Source organism: Pantherophis guttatus, chromosome 1 (assembly GCF_059756535.1).
Source record: "Pantherophis guttatus breed Tessera chromosome 1, ASM5975653v1, whole genome shotgun sequence".
In the NCBI taxonomy this organism is placed as follows: Eukaryota; Metazoa; Chordata; class Lepidosauria; order Squamata; family Colubridae; genus Pantherophis; species Pantherophis guttatus.
Window position 1 is genome coordinate 72,068,527 of NC_142063.1, and position 15,517 is coordinate 72,084,043.

At 35.2% G+C, this 15,517-nt stretch overlaps 1 protein-coding gene across 5 annotated transcripts in view; it reads right to left on the reverse strand.

The window, feature by feature from the left end:
- PCNX1 (pecanex 1) overlaps nucleotides 1-15,517 on the reverse strand; it is an 83,383-nt gene that overhangs the window by 52,684 nt on the left and 15,182 nt on the right. For 2 of the 5 annotated variants that reach the window (XM_034417684.3, XM_034417682.3), the window contains exons 4-7: nucleotides 14,912-14,957; nucleotides 12,608-12,697; nucleotides 9,456-11,138; nucleotides 577-709 (exon numbers count right to left, since the gene is read on the reverse strand). In XM_034417684.3, coding sequence (XP_034273575.2) covers nucleotides 577-709; nucleotides 9,456-11,138; nucleotides 12,608-12,697; nucleotides 14,912-14,957 — 1,952 coding nt within the window. The remainder of the gene's footprint in view (nucleotides 1-576; nucleotides 710-9,455; nucleotides 11,139-12,607; nucleotides 12,698-14,911; nucleotides 14,958-15,517) is intronic. The other 3 variants (XM_034417686.2, XM_034417685.2, XM_034417683.3) reach the window with 2 other exon arrangements.

Genomic DNA, 15,517 nt, shown 5'->3' on the forward strand with positions numbered 1-15,517 from the left:
CTACAATTGAGATTTATTATTTAATATTTAATTTCTTATTAAATATAATAGCTAGTGAATTTTAAAGCAGAAATATGGATTTAAGATTTTTAAAATCTGATATAGTTTACAATTAAAGGCTAGATGGAGGTGAATATATTGATAATGTCTCCAAAAATATTTATACTTTAATATATTTTGGTTTTTCTGCATTGGTTTAATCACCCTAACTGATAACTCACGAATTATTTAAAGTAACTTCTACATTTAATATTTGTAGCAAAAAGTAATGCATTGAAAAAAAATAGAAACTTAAATGAAAGAGCTAATTTTAGATCAGTTTGTTAGCATTCTGGCTGTTTTAGATGACTTTCGGTAGACTAATCATTTTGAAAATATGGTCAAAATAATGAACAACCTAGTGTACACATGCACAACTGAAAAAGTATCACAAATGCATGCAGTAACAGCTTAAGGAGTTTGATTGGTGGGAATAAGGAGAAAAGGCAGAACAAAGCATGCCTACAACACCATTGGGAGTTGGGAGCAGTGATCAGCTGCATGCATGTTAGATACGGTGGAACACAAATACCATACCTGAGGGGAGAGCCGATGAGCAATGAAGGAGGGGTAGGGTTACTCCCTGCATTGTGTCGGCGCCGTACTGCCTGACGCCTAAATGTGCTGCGTTCACGCCGAACTGTGACTGCTTCCTCATTGGCTTGTGCTGCTGCATCAAGACAGACCAAGTCAAATTGAACCTCAGACCAATAATGTTTACACCATCCAATGCTATTCCCACAAATTGTTCTTTCTCCTGCAAATCAGTTGATCATTTTAGTTCACTGCCAATAAAAACTATGAGTATGGAATGGTCAACTTAACAAGTATCTAGCTAAGGTTTCTTATTTCAGGCAGAGAGTTTAAGTCAATTTTAAAAAAAATAATAATTTGATTCCACAAAATCAATAGTTGTAAGCACCCATTGAAAATATATCTTAATTTCAAATAAAATCTAAATTAAATAACAGTTGATAGTTTCTTAAAGTTATAGACACTCCTATGCTAAAATTGAAAATTGAAAATGTAAGAATGGGGGTGTGGGGAGGGGGAATCTAAAATCTCCCTTGATTCCATGAAAGAAATTTCATGTTTCTTTGAACTTAGCTTTTAGTTTGTCTAGAAGTACAAAATGGAAGCAAGCAAAATTTCTCAGTTGCTCTTTTTCTCTCAACAAATGTAATTATGATATGCAAAAGAGAATGCGAACTCCCTAATGTTATTTGATGTTATTTTTTCTTATGTGACATCAAATCATTTTCAAGTTCTAGCAACCACACAGAATGGGGTTTTTTTTCTAGGACATTCTATCCTTAACTTGTTCTTTCAAGTTTCCCAAATATTTCAGAACTGTTTTCTAGCAACTAATTAGCAAGCATGCCTGTCCTGGAAATATATGGCATATATTTGGAAATTGTATTTCAAATAATTAATTTAAACATTGTACGCTGAATCTAAAAATATCTTCTTTAAGGACAGAGACTTGTAGAAACCCCTTGAGAATCTGTATAGTAATGAACTTCTTCCATTGATTATCCTTGGGGAGGAGTGAAGAATAGGAAGTTCAAGTAACCGGGTTTTAAAATGTTGTTGTTGGATGCTTCTGAAAATAGCTTTCCTGCCTTCCTTGGAACCAGATTTATCTGACTCCCATTAGCTGATTCTGACAGATTCAGAAGAAGCAGGGAATCCCACTTTTTATTATGTAATTATACTGAAATAGCTGTATATACTTTGGCTTTAGAATTTAACCGCCTTCTCAAACACATTTTAACAATAGCAATAGCACTTAGACTTATATTCCACTTTTAACAGCATTTACGGCTGTATAAACTGAAATAAATAAAAGATTACTTTTGAAATCGCTACTGAATTCTACTTTGAAGAAGTGACATTCAGAAGCAAAGGCCACTCTCATCAGACCAATGCAATTTCTTTACTGAAGGCTGTGCCCAATCATGGGAGGGGAAGAATAAAAATACAGAACTAGTTCAATTGTTACCAAGCCAAATTTCAGTACTAATCTTCTAATTCAGACACTACTGAGTACTACAGACATCTACATTCTAGAACTCAGTTTTATTATTCTGTTTTTCTGCAACAGCTCAAGGCAATGTACATACCTTATTTTCACCACCACACCAATTTTATCCTCAAAACTAAAACAAAAATAGATTAGGCATGAAGAACTGAACTGGGTCACCTCCAATCCCAATCCAATATTTTAATCATTATATCTTAATGGCTTTCAGTGGTGGAGAGCACAAGCCTCTGAGGGTGTTGATTAGCTTGGAGAAATGGGATCTGAGGCTTGTTCTGCTTACACTGAATTTTTAGACACTGCCTACATTCATAAAAAATGAAAAACACAGCTTCATTTAGATAGAATGGCACTCAATAGTTTGTTGAACAAGCCATTGCACCTTGGGATAAATGGTTAAGTATGAATTTGTCATCGCTCTAAGCCATACATAAACATCTTCAGTTTAAAGAGAGCATGTACTTCTAATACACTGTACATAGCTGGCTTTTCCTACAGGCAACCAGAGTGGCACTTCTTAGAAATCATGCTCCATGGTTCATAAAATAGATATATTATCTAAAGACTCCACTTCTGACTTCTACTGTATACCCAAGTTCACAGAAGTTTACTGTAGAACTAAACATAAGCTACCAGAAGGAATTACACTTAATCATTTTGTGAAACAGAAGGGTTGTTTGCAGGCAATATCCCACCAATAAAAAGAGCTACTGAACTACACTTTGTATTTTGGGAAATACATGGTACTGATGCAAACAAAAACAACAGGAATAAAAAAACCTCAGAGAACTATCAAAATTATCTTAAATTATGCAAGTATGACAGGCTCCTCCCAATCCTAATAAGCAACCACCTGGACTAGACATGAACTGACACTACTGTTCAGTATTTAGAGTTTACCTAGGCATGAGAGGCAACATCCATTCTAAAACATTTTAAATAGAACAGATGTGAAAATGTATCCAGATAATAACTCGAGGCCACAGATTATGGCTAACCAGTAGATGCTCAGAATCCTGGTGTGTTCGTTTTAAAAAGAAAAACCAACTGATTATGCTGCTTATTCACACTGCTAAATCACTGTAGCCATTTTGGTAGAGTTGATAAATACTTTTAATCAGCTTCATTTATCACATACTGTATTTCTATCAGAAAATTAGGATACAGCATTGCCACTGAATACTATCATTTAAATATTGGATGAACATGTAGTGCAAGATCAGAAGATGTGGAGAGACCTGGCCCATAGAATCACCAGGAGTGGGACATGACTGAATGGGTAACATCAACATAATCAAATACTGGATGTGTTAAAACTAGTCTTGCACTCAAATCTTCCATCTTAATATCTATGTTTCTCCTTAAAAATAATGCTTTAGACTGTTTATTCTCCATTAATATACCTCAGTTAAAAAGGAAGTGAATAGCTGCATGTGGATAAACAAAGCTTCATGATATCCACCCACCACAGAATCTTATACTGAGATCAGGCAGGCCTCAGAAACAAAGCATTTCTACCACCAACTGGAGTCATATACATCTAGTTTGGCATTCCTCTCACTACCAAGATGGGCAGTTCTCCCTGGTGATATAAAATACCAATATTTGTTTGTTTGTTTGTTTCCCAGGAATTTATTGAATTTCACATGCTTTTATCATAAAGTGCTTTGAAATTTCCTGTGAAAATAAAAAGTACAAACAAATTATATTAACTAAATAAGTATACATCATATTGAGCACTGAAACATTTTTATCTGTTCTGGTTTCCTCACTCAAGGCTATCACAGTCATTCTGCTACTGTTTTCTTCTCATTCCTTTGGACAGGAAACATGTAATGGATAGGTTTGTATAAATTATATAGGCTTCTTTTAGATAAGAGTATGTCTTCTCAAAATAGATCATCACATTTTATTGGCAAGTGTGTATATGTGTGTGTATATATAAAATCATAATCTCATGTAACAATTGTTATGTCTTCTCAAAATAGATGACATAACAATTATATCATATTTAATTCCTGACTTTTTCAACCATATTCATCAATCTTAACTAAATCTTATGAATATTTTAAAATTGAAACAAGTGAATTTTGTTCCAGATTTAGGTAAATTATTCATGAATGCCGTTTGTTGAATTATTTCCCTGTCTTAATATTTTTTTCAAAGGAAATAGCAATCTGATATGAATGTGAATCTGTTGTTTTACAAAAACCAGGAAAGGGGGGGGGGGACAGATATAAAGAGGCAAAAGAGAAAATTGTAGATTTTAAAAGCTGAATTCCAAGATATCAAAAAACATTACTGGCAAAACATCTTCTCGTTATGTACTGCACAAGTTAACGTACAAGGTACAAAGGGGAAAAAAAGCCTATTTAAAAAAGCAACTTTAGTTGGGTTTTTTTTTCCAATGTTGAGCATAAACTAAAATGGCATTGTATCCAGAAAATCATTTTTTTCACAGCCAAGGAAAGAATGAATTTCATAATGTTACATTATTTTAAAATAGTGCTATCATATTGTTTCTTATATACCTTATATTTGCTTCTCTTCTTCAATCCATGAACACACTCATTTTGACACTTTTTCCAGCCCTTGAATTTAAATATACCAACAAGTTGACATCTACATTGCAAATAGAACCAAGAACAACATTTACCACTTGGAAAGTAATGAAGAATATGGATGTTCCATTACAAGTGGAGCAAGTATTGGAAACAATGTAACTAAATAAACCCAGAGTAGTTATTACCCTGCAAAAAATATTGCTAAAGCTGACAGGATAATACGATATTTGCATTTCTATGCTAAGTACTATGGGGAAATAAAATCTGAATCACTTTTCTTCTGAGAATACTGCTGCATATGCTTCTCTTATTCAACCTCCTACAATGTTTCATATTTCTAACTCAGCTCCAGCAAGTTACAGAAGAACATAAAGTAACTCTTTTGTCTTACATGTTGACCTAAATTTAAATGGCAGCAATTAATTCCTAAAGTTTGCTTTTGGCAGATATGAATGACAGATTTTTACATAAAATAATCCAATATAACCATTACTGTGTGCATAAGGCATCAGTTCTTTACAGACAGAAGATAAATTACAATATTTACCCAAAAGGAAAATTATTTTGAATTTAAGATGATTGAAACTTCTCTTGGAATGACAGAAAAAAGATCATTTCAATCTGTTACCATATTCCCAGTGAACATATATTACTTTATAGTAAAGATAAATGAGGGTGGGGGAAGACAATTCTTCCTATTGTATAAATATCAATGTTTGTATTATAATGAATTATATCCAACTGATGTCATAAGAACTACACCACAAAATTCTATACTATGCATTGGATCTTACTTATATCTCCAGGCCAGTTCTGTAACCTTTGCAAGTCACAAGTTTATTATGAAACTTCATCATTGAGAATACTATAACTGTTAATAATTGCCAAAATGTGCATTACAACTACCTTCACTTCTGAAAGTAGAATTGACTGCATTCTACTCATAAGAAAGTTTAGTATGGTTAACCATAAATAATGAACCTATTAGTCAGCTATTATGCTAGTGAATGATGTCAACACTGGATGAGAAAAGCTTTCTTTCTGAGAATTTGTATCAAGGGAAGCTGGAGTAAACTTAATATTGTGCCAGTTGCTAATCATGACTATCACAATCTGATGAGTTCATGCATATCACAAATCTCACGAGATCACGGAGATTTCATCTCCCAGCTATTTCAGTTTTAAAGCAACCTAGATCTGGTTAGTGTGTTTGCTAACAATAATTAGCTCGTTATACTTGACAAGCCCTCATTGACTCATGATGGAAAAAGTCACACAAAACAGCAGAAGATTCTCCATAACCTAACTTGGCCTGTTAGCACTGTTACATTTGGATCCAATCAGCAAAGAAGTGGAAATTGGAAGATCAAATTGAAGTTTATATTTTATTAATTAGATGAACAGAAACAGAAACAGAAACAGACTAGTACTCTTAATAATTAAGATATGAGAAGAAAATAAATATATCATAAATGTGGAAAAATACTACTTTAAATTCAGACTCTTTGCATTGAATAGCAATTTCTTAGTTCTGAAAAAGCTTAGGAAGCACTTCATTCCAACATGATATAATAAAATTGATCCGTAGTTGTTTCTTAAAAATGAACAGGTACACTTTATTTTTTTATTTTTTTTTTTAAATAATGCTAAGGACTAACAAACAAGTCTGGGACACTAATATTACCCTGTTTCCCCCAAAATAAGACATTGCAAAGTAATGTTTGTTTCCCCCAAAATAAGACATTCCCTGATAATAAGCTCAATCGAGCTTTTGAGTTCATGGCAATAAGGCCAAGTGCTTATTTCAGGGTTCAAAAAAATACAAGACAGGGTCTTATTTTTGGGGAAACACGGTATATGATTGTCTACAAAGAAAACAATGTTAATTTTTAGGTAACGTAAAAGCTTGGGAAATATTGATATCCTTCTAGTCCAAGACATTTCAGTTCACAATACAACTACTCAAACTGTATTGCAAAGACTGTTAACATTTCTATTTGCTATATCTCTGTCAATGTTTATGATGAGGTTATGATGAGTGTATATAATAAAATAAAACTGAAATAATAAGCCTTTTTGATCACTGATTGTGATAATGCTAGTTTATACTTATATTTCGTTGAATTATTTAAAAATATTTCATAAGTGAAAAAACAGTGATTGCCTTCCCATTTAACTGCAAATACTTTAAATATGAAGCATCAACTACTTTGGTAAACAAAGTGGGATAAAATTCAAATATATAAAAAGTCACACACACACTCATACAAACATACATATACATATAGTATATATATAAACATGTTGTGCTAATTAAACTGAAACAGCCTGTCAATATAAATTATCAGAAACCCTCTCACTTGGGATTTCTATTAACAGTAATATTAATCCCAATAGAAGAGCATATTTTATTATTTATAGTAAGTTATAATTATAACATATAAGCTATATTTATAAGTTACATTCGTTGGCACTGTTTATTCTTAAAACCATACAAGATACTACTGAGGAAATGCTTACAAATCAGAATCGTCAATTGGAGATGCTTTTCTTTCTGCCACTCTATTGTTCTAAGTTATGTTTTGATCATTGGCAACTTTACTTATATGAAAGTTCAGGTTTATACAAAACATAAATATTTTGCAAGAATTTCTAAGCTGGAAGGTGCTGGTGTGCTTGTGATATGCTGCTACTACAGGTAGTCCTCAACTTACGACAACAATCCAACCCAAAATTTATGTTGCTAAGTGAGAGATATGTTAAGTGAGTTTTGCCTTATTTTATGATTTTTCTTGCCACATTTGTTAAGTGAATCACCACAGTTGTTAAATTAGTAACACGGTTGTTAAGTGAACTTGGTTTCCTCATTGACTATGCTTGTCAGAAGGTTGTAAAAGATGATCAGGTGACGCAGGAGCACTGCAACCGTCATAAATGTGAGTCAGTTGACAAGTGTCCAAATGTAAATCACATGGCCATGGGGATGCTGCAACAATCGTAAGTGTGAAAAATGATCATGTCACTTTTTTCAGTGCCATTGTAAGTCGAGGACTGCCTGTACTAATAGACTTCAGCTTTCTTGACTGTCAAGTATGTTTAAAAGTGACCTAAAGTAAAACTTGAATAGACCTATCAAGCAAATAGATAACTAGCCCCTAATGTGCTTAAAGAATCAAATAACAGCCGTTTTATGGAAAGAAAAATCTCCTTGATCTTCAGAAGCCAATATACTGAGAGGGCAAAGAGCTGGTTTCATTATCCTCAAGAAACAAACATGGACCTTAAATCTACTGCAAAATATACCATATTTTTCAGACTATAAGACGCACCCAAACTTACAGGAGGAAAACAAGAAAAAATAGTTTTTGGCTTCCATGTGTCGGATTTTCATGCTCCCCGGCCCCCAGAAGCACACTGCAATGCTCCACACAGCCCATTTTCACCAAAAATGGCCCCATTTTTGGGCTCCCAAGCTCTCTGCTCATCATGTTTTCGCCCTCCCAGGGCCTCAGAAGCACTCTGCAGTGCTCTACACGGCCCGTTCTTGCCAAAAATGCGCCCATTTTTGCCAAAACTGCGCCCTATTTTGCCTGCAGAATGCTTCTGGGGGCCGTGGAGGGCGAAAACACGACCCGCAGAGAGTTCGGGAGGCCAAAAATGCCCGTATTCGGTCTATAAGACGCACCTAAATTTTCACCCACTTTTGGGGGGGGAGGAGGTGTGTCTTATACTCCGAAAAATACGGTATATACTGGAAAATGCTTTAGAAGAAATTAGTATCTGTTTAATACTTGCACTAATTCAGCATTAAAATATACATTACAACCATGTTCCACTGGAATATTTGTTGATGATGAAAGCAATATAGGAATTGTTATATTGAAGAAACCACACACATATCAAGAGCTTAACTTATGGGACTCACAAAAAAGGCCAGATGGTACCACACTACAAAAGAAATCTGTGTTTTGTTCAGTCATTACAATAAGACAAAGAGATGCAACAGAAAAACTTGAAAGGAAAGATGCTATACATATTTAAGAGCTTTAAGTAGTAGAATGCAAATATGTTCAACATTACCTCATTATTACAGATAAACAGATAAACATGATAAAAGTAAATATTTTACTAGATGACAAATACAAAGCATCATATACTTGGGTATCAATATGCCTACAGATACCTCACTGGGCACCTGTCAGATTGCCTATCTTGCCTGGCTTTTTAAAATTGATGTTTTTGGCAGTAGGCTATAATTGGCTGGCACTTAGGCTGTAATATTGTTCTCATTTACCATAATCACAGCAATTCTTAGAAAATTAATACAATCGATAGCTTTAATTTTTTTTTTTTATTTGGAAGTGTGCTCACTAGATCAGAAAATAAATGATAACCAGAGGTAGTAGGGATTATATTCTTTGATAGCTGGGAACAACTTCACCAGTTTGTCTTTTGACAAATGGGTGTTTGTGGTAAGACCCGCCAAGACATCCGTTTTGTGAAAGCATCAATACCACATTTTCAACATTCCAATGTGTCCAACTGACCTCAATAATTCTGTTGAGTTTGAGTTCAACCTGTCTTAGTTCATGTTGAGGGATCCAATATTAGCAATAGTAATGCTGTACTATTTACTATTTACTGCTAATTGAACTCAGAATAGCATTAGCATAAAATGATCTCAAAATGTAAAACACCCATAATAAAGATGACCTGCAAGAAGTTGAAATTTCTTATAAGCCAATGTAGACTATGTAGAGAACAATCGCACTGATAGACAGTGCTGCATCTAAAGTATTCCAGTTACTTACCAATGCTTCCCTTCTCCTGATCTTCTCTTTCAGTAAACATAGGTTGGTTTGGTAAGCTATTTCTAGAGCGAGTGACTGATTCTAGTTGTGAAGCCCTTCCCAACAGAGATAGCTCATCAAGCACCTCTCCCTCTTTGGCCTCTAAGTCAGATTTAGAAGTTGTTAGTTGTTTTATTGTATCTGGCATCATTAGATTTGGATCATTCAAACAGGCTACTGCACCACTATCCAAGCTTAATACCCTGGTACGACTCTTGGCACTGTTTGTATTGTGAGTCTGTCGGGTTGAATGCTTTTTGACAATCGCATCAGTGCCCAAGTGAATTTTGTAAGAATTTTCCAAGTCTGTGCCTCTCTCTTTGGCAATATATTTTGTCTTTAGGGCATTGAATTTTCCTTCAGGAGACTGGCATGAATGAGAAGTTGTGCTGGAAGAGCTATCACTGCTGAACTGGTGGGCTGACTGCATACTTGAAGTTCGGCTCAAATCACTTTGATCACTTGAGTCTTCATCATGGCAAAAACCTGCACTGTGGGGCTTGTTAGCAGATACTCCTCGGAAGGAAATATACTCTTTGTGTCGACTTGTGTCAAAACTACTCGCCCGTTTTTTCCCTGTCCTTCTCCTGCTAGATTTTTGAGCTGAACCTGTCCGATGGATTAAGCTACAGGATTTAGGACGCACATCCCCCTCCTTCTGCTTTTCTACCATTTCCTTAAAAGTTCTTGAGTCAACCACGGAAGATTTCTCTTTATGTTCATCTCTTTTCACAGCAGGATTTCCGGGAGACTGTTCTGCTTGTGTTGTTAGTTCATTAGCATGAGGATTCTTATTTGCTTCTTCTGAAGCAGAGGTACTAAGGGCCCTCTGATTGTGCATCTCCTCTGATGCATTCAGGCATTCTTCTACTTGAATGCAACTGCTGGTTTTAGTTTCAACTATAGTTCTTTCCTTGCTCGTCCTTTTGTTAGTAGCAACGTGACAGTCCTCAGAATCAACAGCATAGTCTTTTTTCTTGCTGCTTTTTTTCTCTTCTTTAGGTGACACCTCATGATCTGACAACATGCTTTCTATATGAGTTGAACTTGTCTGCTCACTTTTATAGCTGCTGACAGTACTGATTGTGTCACGGTCAGTCCCACTACAATAACTCTCTGTTGAGCCACTACTTCTTGTACTCAGGCTTCTCAGGCTATCCACACTTTTATCTGCTTGTAGAGACTTACTCCTGCTGCTTTTGACTAGCAGCTGTGGACTGCTACATTTTAGAATATCATCTAGTTGAAATACACCAGAGATACATGAGTTCTCAGCTAATGATTCTTTGGATCCTGTTCGAGGCTTGCAAGCTTCTAATTCACTGACAGTATCCAGCCCCCGCCTTTGCTGATAGAGAGGAAAGTCATTTAGTGATACATCTGGAAATGCAACAGCTGAACTGGAAGTCCGTGGCACACCTCGTGGTCTATGATCTTTCCTGTAGGAGTGTGAATGCAAAGGGACCAGAGAAGCCATTTCTGTGTCACATGCATTAGACACAGAAGGATCTATATGCTGATTAGGAAGGCACACTTTATCAGTACTGTCTCTTGATAACTCCTGTGCAGTTGACAATGAGGGCTGTATGGATACAAAGGAATCAACGGAGACCAGATGAAAAGTCTTCCGATCAGCTGTCAAATCTGTTTGTTTAAAAAAATGAAACAAAATTAAGAATTTTGCATATTACTCTCACTGCTATAAAATGTCATTTATTCTAGATTTCTTTTTCAGCTAATGTGTAAATACAGAATCTGCTCTAATAAATATGACTAAAATCCACAATTCTTATTGTTTTCTTAGTTATTCATCACTCAGCAAATCTATGCATAAGAATATCAGTCTACCAAAACCCTAAACAATGATAACCGAGAAAACTATTACATGGAATTAATGCAAGAACCCAAAAGAGGTAGAATAAGTATTTTACAATGTATACTCTAGGTAGTTCTTAGCTTACAACCATTAATTCAGTGACCATTCTAAGTTACAGTGGCTGATTGAAGGGATTGATGACCAGTCTCCAGGTTACAGCTGTTGTAGCATCCCTGTGGTCACATGATCAAATTTTGGGTGTTTAGGGGCCCACCTGCAATGATAACCACAAAAATATTGCAAGTCCCCCCAACCACCTATCTTTCCCCATCTATGCCCTTTTACAGCTACAGGGTCATGGTGAATCAAGATGCCCTGAGCCACAGTGCCCAGCTTGGTAGGCAGTAGTCAAAAGGACAGAGATGGGGGTCACACGTGTATGGGGGAAATTGAAAATGAGTCCCTTACTTATCAAGAGCAGGAGCTGGGAAAACAACAGGAGCTTACCCCGTCATGGTCTCCAACCTGGGCTGTCAGCTTTCCAGCTGACAAGCTCAGTCTTTAACCACCGAGCTATCGTGCTCCCATAGTTAAATAATAAAATAATGTAAATAAAAAAATATTGTAAGTAATCAGTCTTGATACCCTGTTTCCCCCAAAATAAGACATTCCCTGATAATAAGCCCAATCAGGCTTTTGAGCGCATGGCAATAAGGCCAAGCACTTATTTCAGGGTTCAAAAAAATATAAGACAGGGTCTTATTTTCGGGGAAACACGGTAATTACAATAAGCTAACTTTTTGATGAAATCCAGATAACAAAAATAAGTCATTAATATTGCATGAATATTATGCTAAGTGCATTAGCTCACTTGACTGCAGATCTGGAAGCATGCAAAATATAACATATGGATATGTGTGAAAATCACTTCATCAAGTTTGTTGTAGAGAAGTCTTTTTTAAAAAAAATAAGTGTTTAATTCTAACTCTTTGCAAGCTACTTTCATTAAGATTCATATCAGTAGCATATGAATCCACAGAGAAAAATACTTATGACACATCTAACACCCTCTGAGGTTTGCTAGAAAAAAAATAAAAGACTTTAGAATAGCAAAAGACTTCAGATGTAATCATAACTTTAGTCTTGATTATATAACAGATAAAATGATGAGTTAATACAGCAAGCTACAGTTAAATGACTATTATTTTGCAAATACAAAATTAAGACAGTTATTATTTGTTTTACTAAAAAAGTAACAAGGATATAACACATAATAGGTTGAACAAGACATACATACCTTGTTCTTCGCTCCCTTCTTTACAAAGACTAGAACTCTGGCCAAGACTCAGACTGATATCATCAGAAGTCTTTGCAGTGTCTGTATCACCTAAGTAGTAGAAAAAATGTTAGCTCAGAAAACATCACCCTATATGCCTAAAGGAAAATAGAATTTAAAAGGTGTTTTTAATTCTCTACATATAGTTATAATGATCTGAATTGTATACTCTATCTGTATTAGATCAGCAGGGACACTCTTGCATACTCCTGTTGCATTAATGTAAGACTACACTGCGACAGAACAACTAAGAAAACTAAAAGAAAATAGGGCATCTCCACCATATTAAATTACATTACGTTGCTGCCTAATATGCCTGTGCAACCACAAAACTGATGAGAGAAAAGGCACATCATGGAAGACTAAGAGAGTTTGCTAGTGTTACATCCACTATTCAAGAAGCTGCAGAATTTACAACAGGGAGGCCAGTTGCAGTCTGTGAGACCTCATCATACACAGGGCTTACCTTACTATTTCTAGTGAACAGCCCCAGATAATCCCTATAAGAGGATAGCACAAAAACGACTCTCATATATGATATGGTGAGGATATATATTGCAAATGAAATCCCAAATGGTCAGTACATCCTTAAAACCAAAATAAGTCTCACCCTTCATATAAGGATGAAAGAGCACTGACTAACACCTCTAAATTCCCTGTTTGTAATGATACGAATGACCTGTAATTCTTGAATCCATTCTTCCATACAAAATCACACACACCGAGGACACAGGAGCAATAAGCAGGGATTAAGGACATGTTTTAATGTAATTCCTTATATCAACAAAATAAGTTCATTCAACATTATATCCCCAAGAAGATTTGGCTCACTTATGCATTATTTAAAGGAAACTAAATTGAAGGTGCTGACCCCATGTGAAGTGATGAAGATGGAAAATCATCAAATGTCTTGTTGATGGCCCAAAGCCCTGAAATCCTCTATACTTTCTCCTAAATTAGGAAATGTCCCTAACTACCTGTTTTTCAGAAAATGTTAAGACTTTATTATTTTCTAGAGCAGTTGAATGCTGATGATGCACGTTAGTTCATTTTGCTGCATTAGCTTTAGCTGCATTATTACTGTAAACCACCACCTCAGGCTCAACTAAGTGAAACTTTATAATATCTTTGCAGAAAGAAATAAACCATTATATTTTCAAATGAAACACCAAAGTAACTTTAACCAAAGATTGGAACAGATTTAGTGCATCAAATAATATTGCAAGGAGTGAAAACCTGTATGGCCGGACCTGATTTATTCCAACTTTATGAACATGGAAGTTGTGATCTGAAGAAGTACTATAGAGATTGGGTTGGTAGCTCATTTAACTATATTAGGAAACAATAATTATTACAGAGCTTAAGATGAAATAATACCATCTTTGAGAGTGAAGGTTTGTTCTCCAAGTTTGTGAGTTGGTTTCCAAACATTTCATTACCAGACTAGATAATGACTTCAGTAGAATTTAGGGATTCTTAAATTCCTACTGGCTATATTGCCAAAGGCATGAATATGGTCAATAAAAATCATTGCATATACGACAGTGGTGAAATGTAAAATTTGTTACTACCAGTTCTGTGGGCGTGGCTTGGTGGGGTGGTGGTAATGTGACTGGGTGGGCGTGGCCAACCTTTTTTTTTTTTTTTTTACTTTTACAAGCATTTTTTCTATAACCTCTTCGGCCGAAGAAGTTGTTAAAAAAAATGCTTTTAAAAGGCTCTGACGATCCCAGCTGAGCCGCGTGATCATCAGAGGGTTGTTTTTTTTAACTTTTAAAAGCATTTTTTCTAAAAAACCTCTGATGACCGCACGGCTCAGCTAGGCATGCGGGGGGGGGAGGGATTTTTGCTACTGGTTCTCTGAACCACCCACCGCCATCGCTACCGGATCGGGCAATCCAGTCCGAACCGGAAGCATTTCACCCCGATATACGATAACTAGAGCTGTGAAAGTTCAAACCAGTTTCTTCTTGGAAATACTTCAGAAGACATTCCAGAATAATATGTTTCAATCCTGGAAGAGGCATGCTACTGCAACAGGAAAGCAAAGAGAAAGAATTCCTGGGATATCAATTTTAGGGTTAAAAAATTAAAATTTAAAGTAAAGATATTCTGTATTTTTTTTTTGGTCAGGGCTCAAGGGTCAATACGAATTTTTCTGTATCTTATATTGTGTCAACAATATCTATCAACAATATAATGGAAAATCCTTTTAATACTAATGCATCTGCTGCGGTTATTCAAAGATGAAAATTAGAATGTTACCTTTAATGGTAGCTGCAGTTCCATGACGAGATAAACCTGATCCAATCTAAAAAGAAAGAAATAACCAAGTGAGTTGCACCAGTAATTTACCTTCTTAGGCAAAATTGGGATAACCGGAGTAAATACCTGAAATCCCCTTTATTAATAGAATAATAGGAATAGTACCTTTAAGCTTTTTAAAAAATAATATTTTAAAAATGTTTATTTTGTAAACACAAAAATTTAAGCTATTGTCTACTGCAATATTGTCTACTGCAAATTAATCATATAATTGCTTTCCCCCCTAAATCACTGTGCTATTTCTGCTCCTCTCATAAAATAGATTTTGGAATTTTAAATAATGTGAATGATTAATATCAATCATAACAATAATGCATAAATAACTGCAATTAGTAATACCTACAGATATCCAAATACATGAACGTACAATGATTCACAGAATCCAATCAGCCCAATGTTAAACAACTGCAGAGAATAGCAACAAAAATAACTGTTTCATTGCCAGAATAACTTCAACAAATTATGTAAATAAAAAAGAAACACTTTGAAAGAATTTAACAAATGTACGATATTAAAATCCTGGAAGTTGACAAAAAGCAAAGGAAT